General features: G+C 40.6%; 1 protein-coding gene across 1 annotated transcript in view; it reads left to right on the top strand.

Moving 5' to 3' along the window:
* Nucleotides 1–6861: 6861 nt before the first annotated feature.
* UBE2W (ubiquitin conjugating enzyme E2 W) overlaps nt 6862–13160 on the top strand; it is a 34469-nt gene continuing 28170 nt past the window's right edge. Inside the window, exon 1 of the mRNA XM_080581650.1 lies at nt 6862–7000. Coding sequence (XP_080437776.1) covers nt 6986–7000 — 15 coding nt within the window. The 5' untranslated portion in view covers nt 6862–6985. The remainder of the gene's footprint in view (nt 7001–13160) is intronic.

Genomic DNA, 13160 nt, shown 5'->3' with positions numbered 1-13160 from the left:
CAAACATAGGTTATGGTGCAATCCCTCTTCTGTGGGAGAAAGGTCACTGAGATTAAAAAAAAAAAAAAAAGTTCGGTCATCACCATGTTAATGTTTTATGCTTACAGGGTAGAGGATTTTCCTCCCACACTCTGTGGGAGGAGAATAATGATGTAAGATCACAATTACTCTGTAACAAATGGACTTCTTCAACTTTTTCTCCTCTTAAACTTATGTACTCGGACGATTTTCAAGACATTCATCATGTAGTATTTTGTAGCCTCACTTGTTCAGGGTAGCATTTGGAAAATTAACGTTCTCCTTAAAATATATTCATCACTTTACATTGGTGAAAGTAACAACCCGAGAGCTTTTAGATAAATTAAAACCTTACTGTGCAATGGTAAAGTTACTGGTTTTCAGGATAGTTTCATGCAATTAATGAGTTTGAGGAGGGAAATTAATGGTACTCCTTATATATTGAATGTCAAATTCTTTTGAAGTTAAAGCCAAATACTGTGAATTCTTTCAATATTAATTGTTAATTAATTAAAACTGCTTTTTCAGATGAAAGTTCATAGCTTAGGCTTCTCTTCCCATGTAAAAAAATACTACGGATATCCTACTTGCGCCTAATAATAGCCAACCGTTATCTTCAAAATCCCAATTACACAAAACCATAAGTAATGCATAATTAATGTCTTAGGTTGCTACAAATTGTTGATATTCTGCTCAGTAAAACAACAGAGGACTTGTTAGGCAGGTTAACTATCTCTTGCACAAATTGTTTGGTATTGCTGAGCCTGAAAAACGTCTAGGATCTATTTGCATTTGGCATTTCATCTATCTTTTCATACAGGGAAAAGCTTCCTGCATTACCATACTAGATTGGACATACAATGCTTTCCAGAAGTGAGACTCCATTTGAGTCAGAATTATTTCTAGAAAATTACTCGAAACATGTAAATCATATCCCAATATCACACTATCATTTAAGCTGCTTTCAGATTTGTCATAGAGCACTTATGAGAAATATTTAACTTGTAATAAATAACTATGATTTAACAAGAGAACTGCCTGAAAATATTTGCTGAAATAGTCAAGTAACCGCTCATCCTTTTTGTTTTCTTAACATCATACTCTGTATGAAGTCTTTCCCAAGGGACGCTCAAAAAAAACAAAGCCTAACCAACAGGCTGAATCAGTGACATCTTGGTGTACAAGCCTGCAAACTGAAATTCTGTAAGCTCTGTACATAGCAGGCAGTCTCTGGTGATGGCAGTGCCCAGTGTGATGTGCACATTTGGAGGATTTGCTTTTCATCGTGCTGGAGCTGCGATAGCTTATTGTACGCCTCTGTAAGCCACCCAAGAAGTCTTTTCTCCAGCAAATGTATCTTGCTTCTAGACCAGCATGACTAAACAGCTACACAGATCTGAAAATTTCCTGTCAGCATCTTCTGCATTGGTTGTGGAGTCTGAGTCACTTCTGTGCATCTCCGATAACCAGCTTAGTAGGTATTCACATACCCCTTGGGCTTAGCTGAGAAGCTTTCTGTTCAGAGTCTTTATAAAGATTAAACAAACAACCTAAACGACAATGCTATTTGAATCTTAAATGTATTTATTATCACTGAGCAGAGTCTGAACCTTGTATTTGATAGATGCCGTAATCAACCTGCTTACACGGGCTCTGGATAACAACGCTTTTTATGTGGCAGAACTTTTCACAATTACATAACAACAAGCTTTTTAATCTGTTTATCTATTCTTTGATTACGGGTCCTACACCATCCTCATTATTTACATTTTTATAGCTTTTATCTTTATAAGTATTTATCTTTACAGGATTTCTAAGAGTTATAGGAGTACTGGTGCCAAAGGCGTGGCTTGACAGTTACTTCAAAATGGTGATTGCAGCATATTACTAAAACAGGCAGTTCCCCTTCTTGCCATGGCCATGTGTTCTCCTTCTTCCCTGGCAGTAACTATAACTGTGCGTCCACAGAATAGGCCAGGTTATTTTTTCTGATCTGATGGAAAAACATTTTGGTAAGTAACCATTATGCATGATGAAGCCCTGCTCTCCTGGAAGTGGCTGAACATCTGCATGACAATGGGAAGTAATGAATGAATTCCTTGTTTTGCTTGGCTTGTGCACGCAGCTTTTTCTTTATGTATTAAATTGTCTTCATCTGAATTCACAAATTTTCTTACTTCTACCTTTTTGATTCTCTTCCCCACCCCTCTGGGGGAAGAGTGAGCGAGCGGCTGTATGGTGCTCAGCTGCCTGCCAGGATTAAACCACAAAATGGTTTCAGTCTTCCTGTGGCTAAACTGAAAGCCACAGATCACTTGCAAAATTGATAAATCCTGCATAAGAGAAGAAATGGAAGCACATGACATCTGAGAATGGGATCGCTCATGCTGTGTTTTCTCCCATATCGGGAATAAGGTGAAACCTTTCCCTTTGCCTCCATTCACTCCTTTAACTGATGTGGAACAGAAGCAATAAATGTGCCTGTTACTATTAAGAACTGAGTAAGACAAAATTAGAAGAAGCCATTGATGAAAACCCTACATTATCAGTAAGAAATAAAACAGCAACACAATTTCAACAGGTCAAAGACATATGAAAATGTAGCATAGTTTTCATTTTTAGCGATGTATGCAATTAATTTGTCTTCTCGATACAATTTTGTCTTGGTTTGATTCCACACCTTTTACTAGCATGATGCAGACCGCTTTCTGCAGGTGCATCAAGCGTGTGTTTATCAGATCTCTGTTCCACAGACTTTTTAAGCTCAGTACCCTTAAACTGGCAGTGGAAGAAGTTGGCACAAGTCCTCTGTGAGGTATGTAGTCCTCCATGCTCCTGAGACGTAGTCTCCTGGCACTGCAGATTATGGTTGCTGTGTCACTGGAGTAACAAAGGGAGGTTAATGTCAATGTGCAGTTAAATTCCGTGCAAGATAGAGATAAGATGGAAAGCTACGAACAAGTACAGTGTACAAAGACAAAAGAAATCAAGCACGTGTTACAGTGGCAGAAATTGTAAAGAAACAGGTTGTGATAGTTTGGTATATAGAAGAATGATACAGGAAAAGGGAGACCAGAGGAAAAAAAATGTTTGGTAACGATAATGGAGGGAATGGAATATAAAACTATAAGAACCCCAATCAAGAAACATATTTGACTTTTGTGAAACTGGTTAGATACATCAGAAGACTATCTAACAAATGCAGACTGAATATTGATTGCATTTTTTTCTGTAAATATAGGTAATGCAAACCATGAAATGGGTTTTTAGATCACATTCATGAATGTTTTCAGGTACATTTTCAGTAGGAGGTACAGTTGCAATTTCATGATTTGCACTATATATATATTAGATATGAGTCATAACCGTGTATTTGATCAGATCAATACAAAATACCTCCTGAAATAATGCAGATACCACATTAAAGCCCTCTTACCTCTAAAGCTTTGAGTATTTGGGATCTAGGACTCCAAACTTGGAAGCTTCTGGCAAAACTTAAGTTTACTTGTGCAGGATGAGACTGCACTGGCCAAATACTAGAGATTTATTTCATTAAAAACAAACAAACAAAAACCAAAACCCAACCAACTCCCCCAACCCCCCCCCCCCCCCCCCAAAAAAAAAAAAAGCCACCAAGAATTTTTCATTTCTGCTTTGGCTAGCTCTACACCTGCAAGAGATTAGGAAGGTTTAACTGCACAAGTGTTTTCTCCCATATTTCGTATAGGTAAAGGTCAATGCTGAAATGAACAGCAAATTACAATATAACCAACTCATTGTGAAATCTTCCCACTCTGGGATCTGGGGCTTTTTGTTGTTTAGATTACTGAGTAATTTAGAACAAAGAATACTATGAGCCATCACAAAGTCAGGAACAGAACAGTATTTAAAGAAGAAAATACTGATATTCATAAAAAAAACTCTTCCTGAGAGTCTGCTAATAGTATTTGTTTCCTTATTATGCTTGAGGGATTGAATCCCTGTGGCATTATGCACTGTACAAACAGTTACTAAAAAGCACTGCCTGCCATCCAGGTGATGGAGACATGGGGAAGGAGAAAAAAACAATAAAACACAGGAATAAAAATGTTGCACAAATATATTATGGAATTGCATTACACCTGGAAAAAAAAAAAAAAACGATGTGTAGTAGAAAAAATACATTTGGTATAAGAACAAACTATTCAAAGTGAATTTAGGATGGGTTCTGGTCATGAATTTCAGCTGCAGAATGACTGTTTGGTCTCTTACACATTCAGTTAAGACGGGGTGGGAAGTAGTCCATTTGTGCTTTATCATTTATGCAAAGGACAGACCCTGTTCCTTGCTTTTCATGTCTGCTATCCTCAGGAATGGAATTTGCAACTGGAGGAAGTTATCTCAGTAAACAATATTTTAGTCCAAAATGTGGTAGGTGCCTTTATTTTTAAGATCAAAAAGTTACTGTAATAAAATAAAATTCAAAAAAAAAAAAAAGACTTCTGGAACTTAAGGGTAGTTAAAAGGTTAAGAGTGTTTTCCAAAGCAGCTTCTTGGCCAGAGACAATTTTTCTTTATTACAGAGTGGAACTTGTATTTTTATTGGTTACAGTTAGCGTAAGGCTACAAGGCTGTTCTCTTCATGCAAAACTAGCTTGCTGGCGTTCATACACTTAGGCCTTTTTATCTTCTGACCTTGAAAAGGGTTTTCTAGAACATGGTTAAGAAACTGAATACAATGGACTCAAATCAGTTTTATCTCCCTGTGATGACAACAACACGAATAGTCAATATGTCCATGTTTATAGCTGAACACATGTCCACTGCTTAAACTTGATGTTCTTGCTATCATTGTGGCATATGGCACAAATGTATTTGGGGATAAACATATGCTTGAATCATGCAAAAAAAAACCCAACATCTAGTAAAACAGTAATAGTGCCACTTAATACTGTAACTGCCTAAGTTAGTTATGAAGAACGGCAGGAAAAAGAAACCTCCACCTCTACCGAATGCAATAAATCCTCTGCAACCTAATATGAGTTGAGAGATCATATGTTAATATTGACTTCTAGGGAAAACACAATGGCAGGACTCTTGACACTTCAATGTCACTTAAATGAAGGCAGTAGAGCAATGCCAGCTTGCACGGCTTCAGGAGCCTATTGTTTGTGACTGAGAATTGAGGTTGGATATAGAGGGCAAAAAGTATAGGATTCAGCTTACATTGCAAGTTTTTCCACCCTTTTAGTAGGCTACTCTCATTTCCTACTCAAAAATCAACACATACTCAGTTCTGTCATCAGCAAATTCCTCCAAAGCCCATAGGTTTGTTCACTCCTGTAGCTAGCTCACGGAGGAATGATGCTCCTGCTGCCTTCTGCTGCTCCTTTTATGCAAACCACAGGAATCTGGACGCTCATTTAAACAACAGCAACATTGCCCATGCCGGACACGAGTTGGCATCTGATGCCGCATTATGCTGGGTTTTTGTTTTCTACCAGTTAGCCATCTTTAAGGCCGAAGATACAAAAAAATATCTCGGAAGGTAAAGCTTGTGAGAGGGAACAGCATTTGTATCACACCAAGTAACACGGTTAAAGAAAGCAGGCAACCTTTCAGATACATAATCCTTCTTTAGGCCTAAAATTAAGGTTGCAGATTTCAGAGGCACATACGAGCTGAGAACTACTGTCCAGTCATCGGATTGGATCTGTATTAGGCCACCTCCAAAAGCAAATTCAGGTGTTACTGAGGAGCAGAGGTGATCCAACGGGGGCTCTTTGGCATCATTATGAACTGCAGGTGTGCATGGGCAAGGAAAGACAGGTACTGTAAGATTAGTTATTGGAATGTGCAGTGAGGTCAGTGAGAAAATGGAGCTACAACGAGCTATAAAGTCAGTATCATAGAAGCATTAGGGTTGGAGAAGACCTCCAAGATCATCCGGTCCAGCCATCACCCTCTACTAAACCCTTGGTTTTATGCACACACTAACATTAAGGGTTTTATAGATTTGTCTTCAGAACCATTATTTTGTAGGTTTATGTTGAGGATCAGCTAGGTATGGGATACTATACCATGGAATAAATGGAATGCTGCTATATAATATGAAATAGCTGCTGTACAAGGTGCTCGAGCAAGTCCAGAGAAGGGCAACGAAGCTGGTGAGGGGTCTGGAGAACAAGTCTTACGAGGAGCGGCTGAGGGAGCTGGGGTTGTTTAGCCTCGAGAAGAGGAGGCTCAGGGGAGACCTCATCGCTCTCTATAGGTACCTAAAAGGAGGCTGTATAGAGGTGGGCGCTGGTCTATTCTCCCACGTGCCTGGTGACAGGACGAGGGGGAATGGGCTAAAGTTGCACCAGGGGAGGTTTAGGTTGGATGTTAGGAAGAACTTCTTTACTGAAAGGGTTGTTAGGCATTGGAATGGACTGCCCAGGGAGGTGGTTGAGTCGCCATCCCTGGAGGTCTTTAAAAGACGTTTAGATGTAGCCCTTAGTGATATGGTTTAGTGCAGGTCTTGTTAGTGTTAGGTCAGAGGTTGGACTCGGTGATCTTGGAGGTCTCTTCCAACCTAGATGATTCTGTGAAGGTGCTTAATTCGCTGACTTTAGCTCCTGGTGGGGCGTTTTTATTCACCTACAGAGCTACCACCCAAGCACCTGGCGCAAAGCACTGGACATATTCCATCCCAGGAAACGAACACGCCGAATCCCAACACGCTCCCACCTAAAACACGACTCCCTCACGCCACAGCTCAGGAAGCTTCCCCCGCTCCCTCCGAACCACAACCCGCCCGCCCGCCCGCCTCACCGCCCCCCCTGCGCCCGCCCGCACCGCCCCTCCCCGGCGCCTGCGCGGCGGCGGCGGCACCACGTGACGGCCGAGGGCGGGGACGGAGCCGGGCGCTGCGAGGGCCGGCGGCGCGGCGCGGCGCGGTGCGGCGGGGCGGGGGGGAGGAGGAGGAGGAGGAGGAGGCGGCTCCATCATGGCGTCCATGCAGGTGAGCGGCCGGCCGCCAGCCGCGCCCCGGCCTGCGGGGCGGTGAGGGGGAGCGAGGGGAGCCCGGCCCGGCCCTCGGGGGGGTGCCCGGAGGGGTGAGGGCAGGTTGAGAGGGGGGGCAGGCGGAGGGGAGAGGGCGGGGAGGGGAAGGGAGCGGGGTCGGGGCCCTCGGTGCGGGCTGAGGGGGCTGAGGGGGCTGAGGGGCCGGGGCCGAGCCCTGCCTCCAGGGGTGTCCCCCCGCCTCCAGGGGTGTCCCCCCGGGAAGCTGTGGGCCGAGGGCGCCTGGCTCTGCGTGCTTGCACCGGGCTGCCGCAGGGCCGGCGGGGTGCAGGCAGCCTGCCGCTGCCCGACAGGTATTTCCAGCCGGGTGCCGCCTTCGTCCGCCTCTCCGGAGGAGCCGGGGATGGCAGCTGCAGGATCCGCTCGGGCACCGTGGCTGGCTTCTGCCCTGACTTACCGGGACGTGCCCAGGACAAAAGAGCGCCGGGCTTTGCGGCTGTGGGCCTGGCCTTTCCTGTGTCACCTGCTCCGCTTCGCCTCCTTATTATTTGTATTTTCGTTTCGCGTTTAGGTGCGGTTGATCCCCTGCTTCTCGTTTTCCTCTTCAAATCCCTCTTTCTTCTTTTCGTTCTGATCCACAATAACTCGTATTTTTTTGTCACGAGTAATGGGACGACCCAGAAGGAGCGTACAAACAATGAGGTTAATTCTGTTAGTCTGGATTTAGTGCCGACAAGAGTTAAAGTGTCAAAACACCGGGCCTTGTGGGGTAGCAATGCTGCTGGCAGAGATTAGAAGCATTAAAAAAATTTGTAGGTCTTTCTGAGTTACTGAAATGAGACGGGATTGAGAACTTGAACATAGTTGAACATGCTGTACAGAACGTTCTTGATTTAGCAGCAGTTTAGACAGATAGGCTGATGTGTCTTCGATTTAGCAGCTCAGTCTGGCGAATGTGTTTCTGTAATCCTTTTTTTAACACTCAGATTTCCACAAGTGCAAAATTGAGACAGTCGTTCATTAAGTAGAAACTTTTTATAAAGCTACGTAAAAAAACATAAGGAAGTGACGGTTGTGAAACTTGAAGGAGACAGTCTGTGGGGCTTTATAAACCAAGGCTATGCTCTGTCTTCGGCCTATTAAATGACCTTCTGCAGCTTGCCTCACCCTCATTCCTGTTGATTCCTTTGTAAAAGGGAAATAATGATTACAAAATCGTTGTTTAGGACACAGGAATTACAAATCTTGTCTAAAAGATCAGTTATGTGTGGAGGTAATACTCTCTTCCTGAAAATGTGACTCTCGTGTTGTAATTGCTTCCATTTTAGAAATGCTTGCTGTAAGATTATACTTCTTTCTCTTTTTTTTTTTTAAATTCTGTTCTGTTGTCTTTTGATGACGAATTTTATGGAGTTGGTTTTTTTTTTTTTGTTTATGTCCTACCAATTGCATAACATTCTGAAAATAATGACTTTTTCCGGAGTTTTAGACATTCATTTATGCTGTGTTCAAAAACTAGAGAAATGGAAAAGGAATTGCATAGGAACATTTGTTGTAAATAAGCAGGAAACCTAAACTAACTGCAGTAAAATTAGTAAGTTTCCCAGGATTGGGCACCTTCACAGGTGAACAAGATTTCAAAGCTCTGAAGTTTTCTATCGAAGAACGTTCAAATCTTCAGCATGGAAAACATTTTACAAAGGAAGCTGTTGTATATAATTTTGAGTGATTTTTCCATTCATGTTCATTCATTGCTGCTAACATTTAATATGTAAGTAGCCTTACTCAAAAAAAGTCACTTTTCTGATTATATACAGTTTTTTTTTTTTAATACCCAGTGTCTGAAATGTTTGTGCAACTCATTGCAGTCTGTAACTATACCAATAGTCTATTACCATACCATTATGGCAGTTTTGTTGATATTTCTGATACGAATGATATCAAAAAATGACTAAAATTTATTTGAGCTACTCAAATGCCATGATTTCTGCAACATTGTGATGCCCTCAGTTGATTAGACCTTGTTTTTACATATCCACCAAAATTTCTGTGATTAACTTAAAGGGAAATTATTTGACTGCCATATTCTGAAGTCATCCTGCGAGGAAAGGGTTGAAACTCTATGAAATCAAACTCTTTTTGCCAATGTCGATGAAGATCAACCTGAACAGCTACTGTGGTTCAGCTGATGTATCGTAACTCAAAACTTGGGAGTATGAGCCTTTGTGTGCCTAGTTTAGGTTTATTATGATTTCTGCCTGCACGGACACTTGTTACAGTAGCTTTCCGTAACACTCTTTCTAGATAATAGAAGCCCATGTTGATGAGATCCTGTGTTTTGCTTTTTAGCCACTGTGTCATACAAAGTGTTGACTGATTCGTCATGGGGTTTGTTTAGCCTTTAGGCAAATGTTTTTGTTTTTTTTTTTTTTCCCCAAGATTTTTCTCAGAAAAAGTGCAAGCTAGTGTAACTTCTTTGTGAAGGGGAGAAGAAATATTCTGAGAAGTTGTGAGTACTGCAGAACAAGCAAATAGAATGGACTTCTTATGAAAATTCGGTGTAGCATCTTTAGTTTTAAAGCTAGAGTTAACATAAAAATGTGGCAAATACTGAAGAAATATGAAGTAATAAGCAGTTGTTCTCAGAACAGCTGGGAACACAGAACTTCCACTGGGAATAGAAGAGTGGGTAAAGAACAGAACCAAAGTAGTTTAGCTGAAAATGCATTGTTTCTGTACAGTGTTACATACTCAGTTACTGCCTTTCCCTAAGCCCACAGGTATCAACTGCTTGCATCTAAACTTGAAAAGATTCACTTTGTAATGCTGACATTTGAATTACCACTATTTTACCTTTCCTCTCTTCTTAATACTGAGTTTCTTGAAATTCTGGCTTATGACCGGATTAAGGAGATTTCACAGACACATCTATGGGGACAGTTTTAGGTGCTTATCACCAAAATAACCTCTGGTCTTTTCATTAAGGTAGGCAAATGGGGCTTGTACATGCAGATATTTAAATCTGATTAAATTTAGGGGTAATGTAATTAATGACACAAACAGCTTTAGTAAAGATTGCAGTGTAGAATGTCAGCCTTGTGTTTGTGCATGCTTTTATGTTATCAGGACTTTTTTTGCCCTTGAAAAGTGCCCGCTGTTGGGCCACTATCAAAACACACGCTCAAGTCAAAGTAGAAAGTGCTACTTTAAAAGTCTTGTTTCAGCAACAGATTTTTTTTTCTAAATACCTGCAACAAAAGGCATTTAACAAAATAACTGTGCCAAATGACAGTGTGGAATTTGTATTAGTTGAGATCAGCAGCAGCTTGATCACAAAACACAAGCTGGTGGTAACACAGAAGCTGCCCACAAGTTTCACCCTAGTGTGTTTTTTTTTTTAAGAAGTGGGGTAGGGGATGGGAAAACTGTATACAAGCCACTGAAATCTCAGGGAAAAAATGGCATTATAATTGCATTATAAGAAAATATAATGTTCTGAATATGCCCACTTTCATCTAAGCTTCCTTGTTTCTATTCTTCACCTGCTCTTCTTGTCTCGGTGGAAGTTCTCTTTTCAGCTGCTCTCAGGACAGTTGTTTATTGCTCAATAGTTCTTCAGTATTGACAGCAGTTTTATTTAGTAGTTGGGAAATAATTTTCTCTTTGACATAATTTGGCCATGAAGAAGTTTTAAAATCTATATAATAAAACAAACAAAAAAAAAAGACAACTTTATCAAGTAAAGCTTTCAGTTGACTGGAACTTCAGTGCTGGTGTATACGTGTTTGGTGCTGCTGAAGTTCACAGTGCAAGATATTATTTGTGTTATGTGGAATTAAGTATTTAAAAAGAAAATGAGTGGCTACTGTAGCTACACAATCAATTCTGGGATACAAACACAATGAGGTTACTGGTAGTTACTAACTACGTGAAACATTTAATGGTGCCTTTGGTGAAATACCATTGAAAGGTTAAAAAAACAAAACAAAAATATATATTTTTTAAAACTGAAAGATGGATGTATTGTAACTGAGACCAGAATGAGTGGAGAGGAAATACCATTTCTCCTGTCCACTAAGTGGTTATTAGTCCTCTGTGTAACCTTCAGTTATCAGTCTGTACCGGTACGCAGTGTATTAGTTTTGGCTATAAGCCATGGTACAGTAATGTGAGATAAATACAAAATTTATATTTGTTTTACCAAGATGAGTTTAATCTTGTTTTTTTCTTAATTAACTTTTGAAGTGAGTTAAAAAATCCAGTGAAGTTTAAAATTTGCAGCTATTAGTTCAGTGAAGATAAATAAAATAAAAGTCGTGGCTTTAGGCCCTAAGAAGTCTCACTTTTTGCATCTGCCTTTATAAACTACTTTGGGAAATGCTTTACTGTGCAGCAGCTGCAGGATTTGGGGGCTACAACAGAAGAATTCACTTCACAGAAAGAAAGCAGTGGCAGACTTTAGTTTACTAAAACTAACCCTAGATATCAGCAGATTTTTCTTCCAAATAGGCCAACTGTATGGCTAAAATATGGAAAACCATGAAGGCTTTCAACCTGGTATTTTGAATGTTGCTATCTGATCCACACCTGTATGATTTAAGTCAGGGAAATAGGAGTAGGCAGCTATTTACTGGAAACAACTGTTATTCCAGTCGATTGTAGATATTTCTTGCTCAGCTTGATAATGCCCTGTTCCTGCTTTTAGGCCTAGCTATTCAAGCCCTGAGAAGGGGAAAAGAGAAAACAATAGATTTGCAAAAGCCAGGGAATGCTGTCTTGTTAAGCTGTACCCTTGGAAAGCTCTGGGGGCTTGTAAATAATAAGCTAAAGCAGCTTAGCTCAAATAATGTGCACAAGGTGGTGGATCAAGCACTTTCTTCAATTGTTTGGTCAAATTCTATCAAGCTAAGACTTTAAAGGATCTTCGCTTCTATAGTATAAAGGTACAGGCTATACTGGTGAATCCTGCAGGAGATAATGGGATTAAATTACCCTATTAATATGACAGAGGTGAGGCCCAACTTCTGTTGGACTCAGCTGTTACGGTCGGGTTCAACAAACCCAAATGCGCTTGGTAGAATGACCACATCTGACGTAGCCTTGTTTAACAACCAAAGTTGAAGCTTGCAAGCTTTTGGAGGCTGAAGTTCTTGCTGGCGTGGTAGTGGCGAGGATGAAAGTCTTTCACTCTGGACTTGTAGGCAAAAATTTCATGCATCTTGCATGGTTTTGAAGTAGGACTGACAGCTGGGAACTTGGGTTGTGTTCTTTTTTCCTTTTGAAGGGAGGAAAAGGCAATGTTACAATTTAAATCTGCTAAAACTTCATTAACTAAAAGCAAATTACAAATACATTTTAAGTCTTTTAAAGCAAGAAGAGCCACTAAGCATCCTTTCATGGTAGAATGAGAAGGCTCAAAAGGTGGTCTGAAATCTGTGCAAGTCCTTGCAGGTTGTCCCATCTGTCTGTCCCCTCCCTGACCTTTAGCACTTAAATTAAGAGCTGGGTTCGGTCTTGGGGGTGAAAAGGAGGAGGTGGAACCCACCATTTGCCTCCTTGGCACCAGTATTAAAAAGTTCGATGAGAAAGGGCAAGAAGGTGACAGTGGCAGAGCAGGAATTGCTGAAATTTTTGTTTTGGTGGTGGTAATTAATGGTGTTGTTGAGAATGCTATTCGTCCTCTCATACACAGTTTTAAAAATAACTCTTTTGGGTGATAAAACCAAAGTTGTCATCTTGATATTCAACTCAATTAAAAATACTGCTTGATCAGCTTTAAGAAAAAAAGATCCTTATATATGTCAATACATTTTGTTTAGTTTACTGGAGTATAGCAAATACTGTCTCTAAAATCTGCTGGAATAAAACCCTTCATGGGATTTTTGTGCCACGTGTTTACATAGATTCTTTCTTGATTAGAAATCGGTGGCCAATAAAGAGAAGGGACAAAGAAACTGAATGGATTGAGGTTTCCTAAATTTTCTCCCTGCCATACCTAGGGATATGGATTAGATGAGTATTCAAATCTTGTTACAGTTGGCTGTTTCTGACTTTTTTTTACTCCCTTTTCTTCCCAAAAGGTATTTTGTCAGCATACAGTATTTTATCTCGATTTTCAGCCTCTGGAACGTTCTTCGTAAGGATGAGAAATTCCCCGGTAG

Source organism: Anser brachyrhynchus (assembly GCF_964034855.1).
Source record: "Anser brachyrhynchus genome assembly, chromosome: 2".
In the NCBI taxonomy this organism is placed as follows: domain Eukaryota; kingdom Metazoa; phylum Chordata; class Aves; order Anseriformes; family Anatidae; genus Anser; species Anser brachyrhynchus.
Note: the sequence above shows the minus strand (reverse complement) of the source record. Positions and strands in the feature narration are given on the sequence as shown.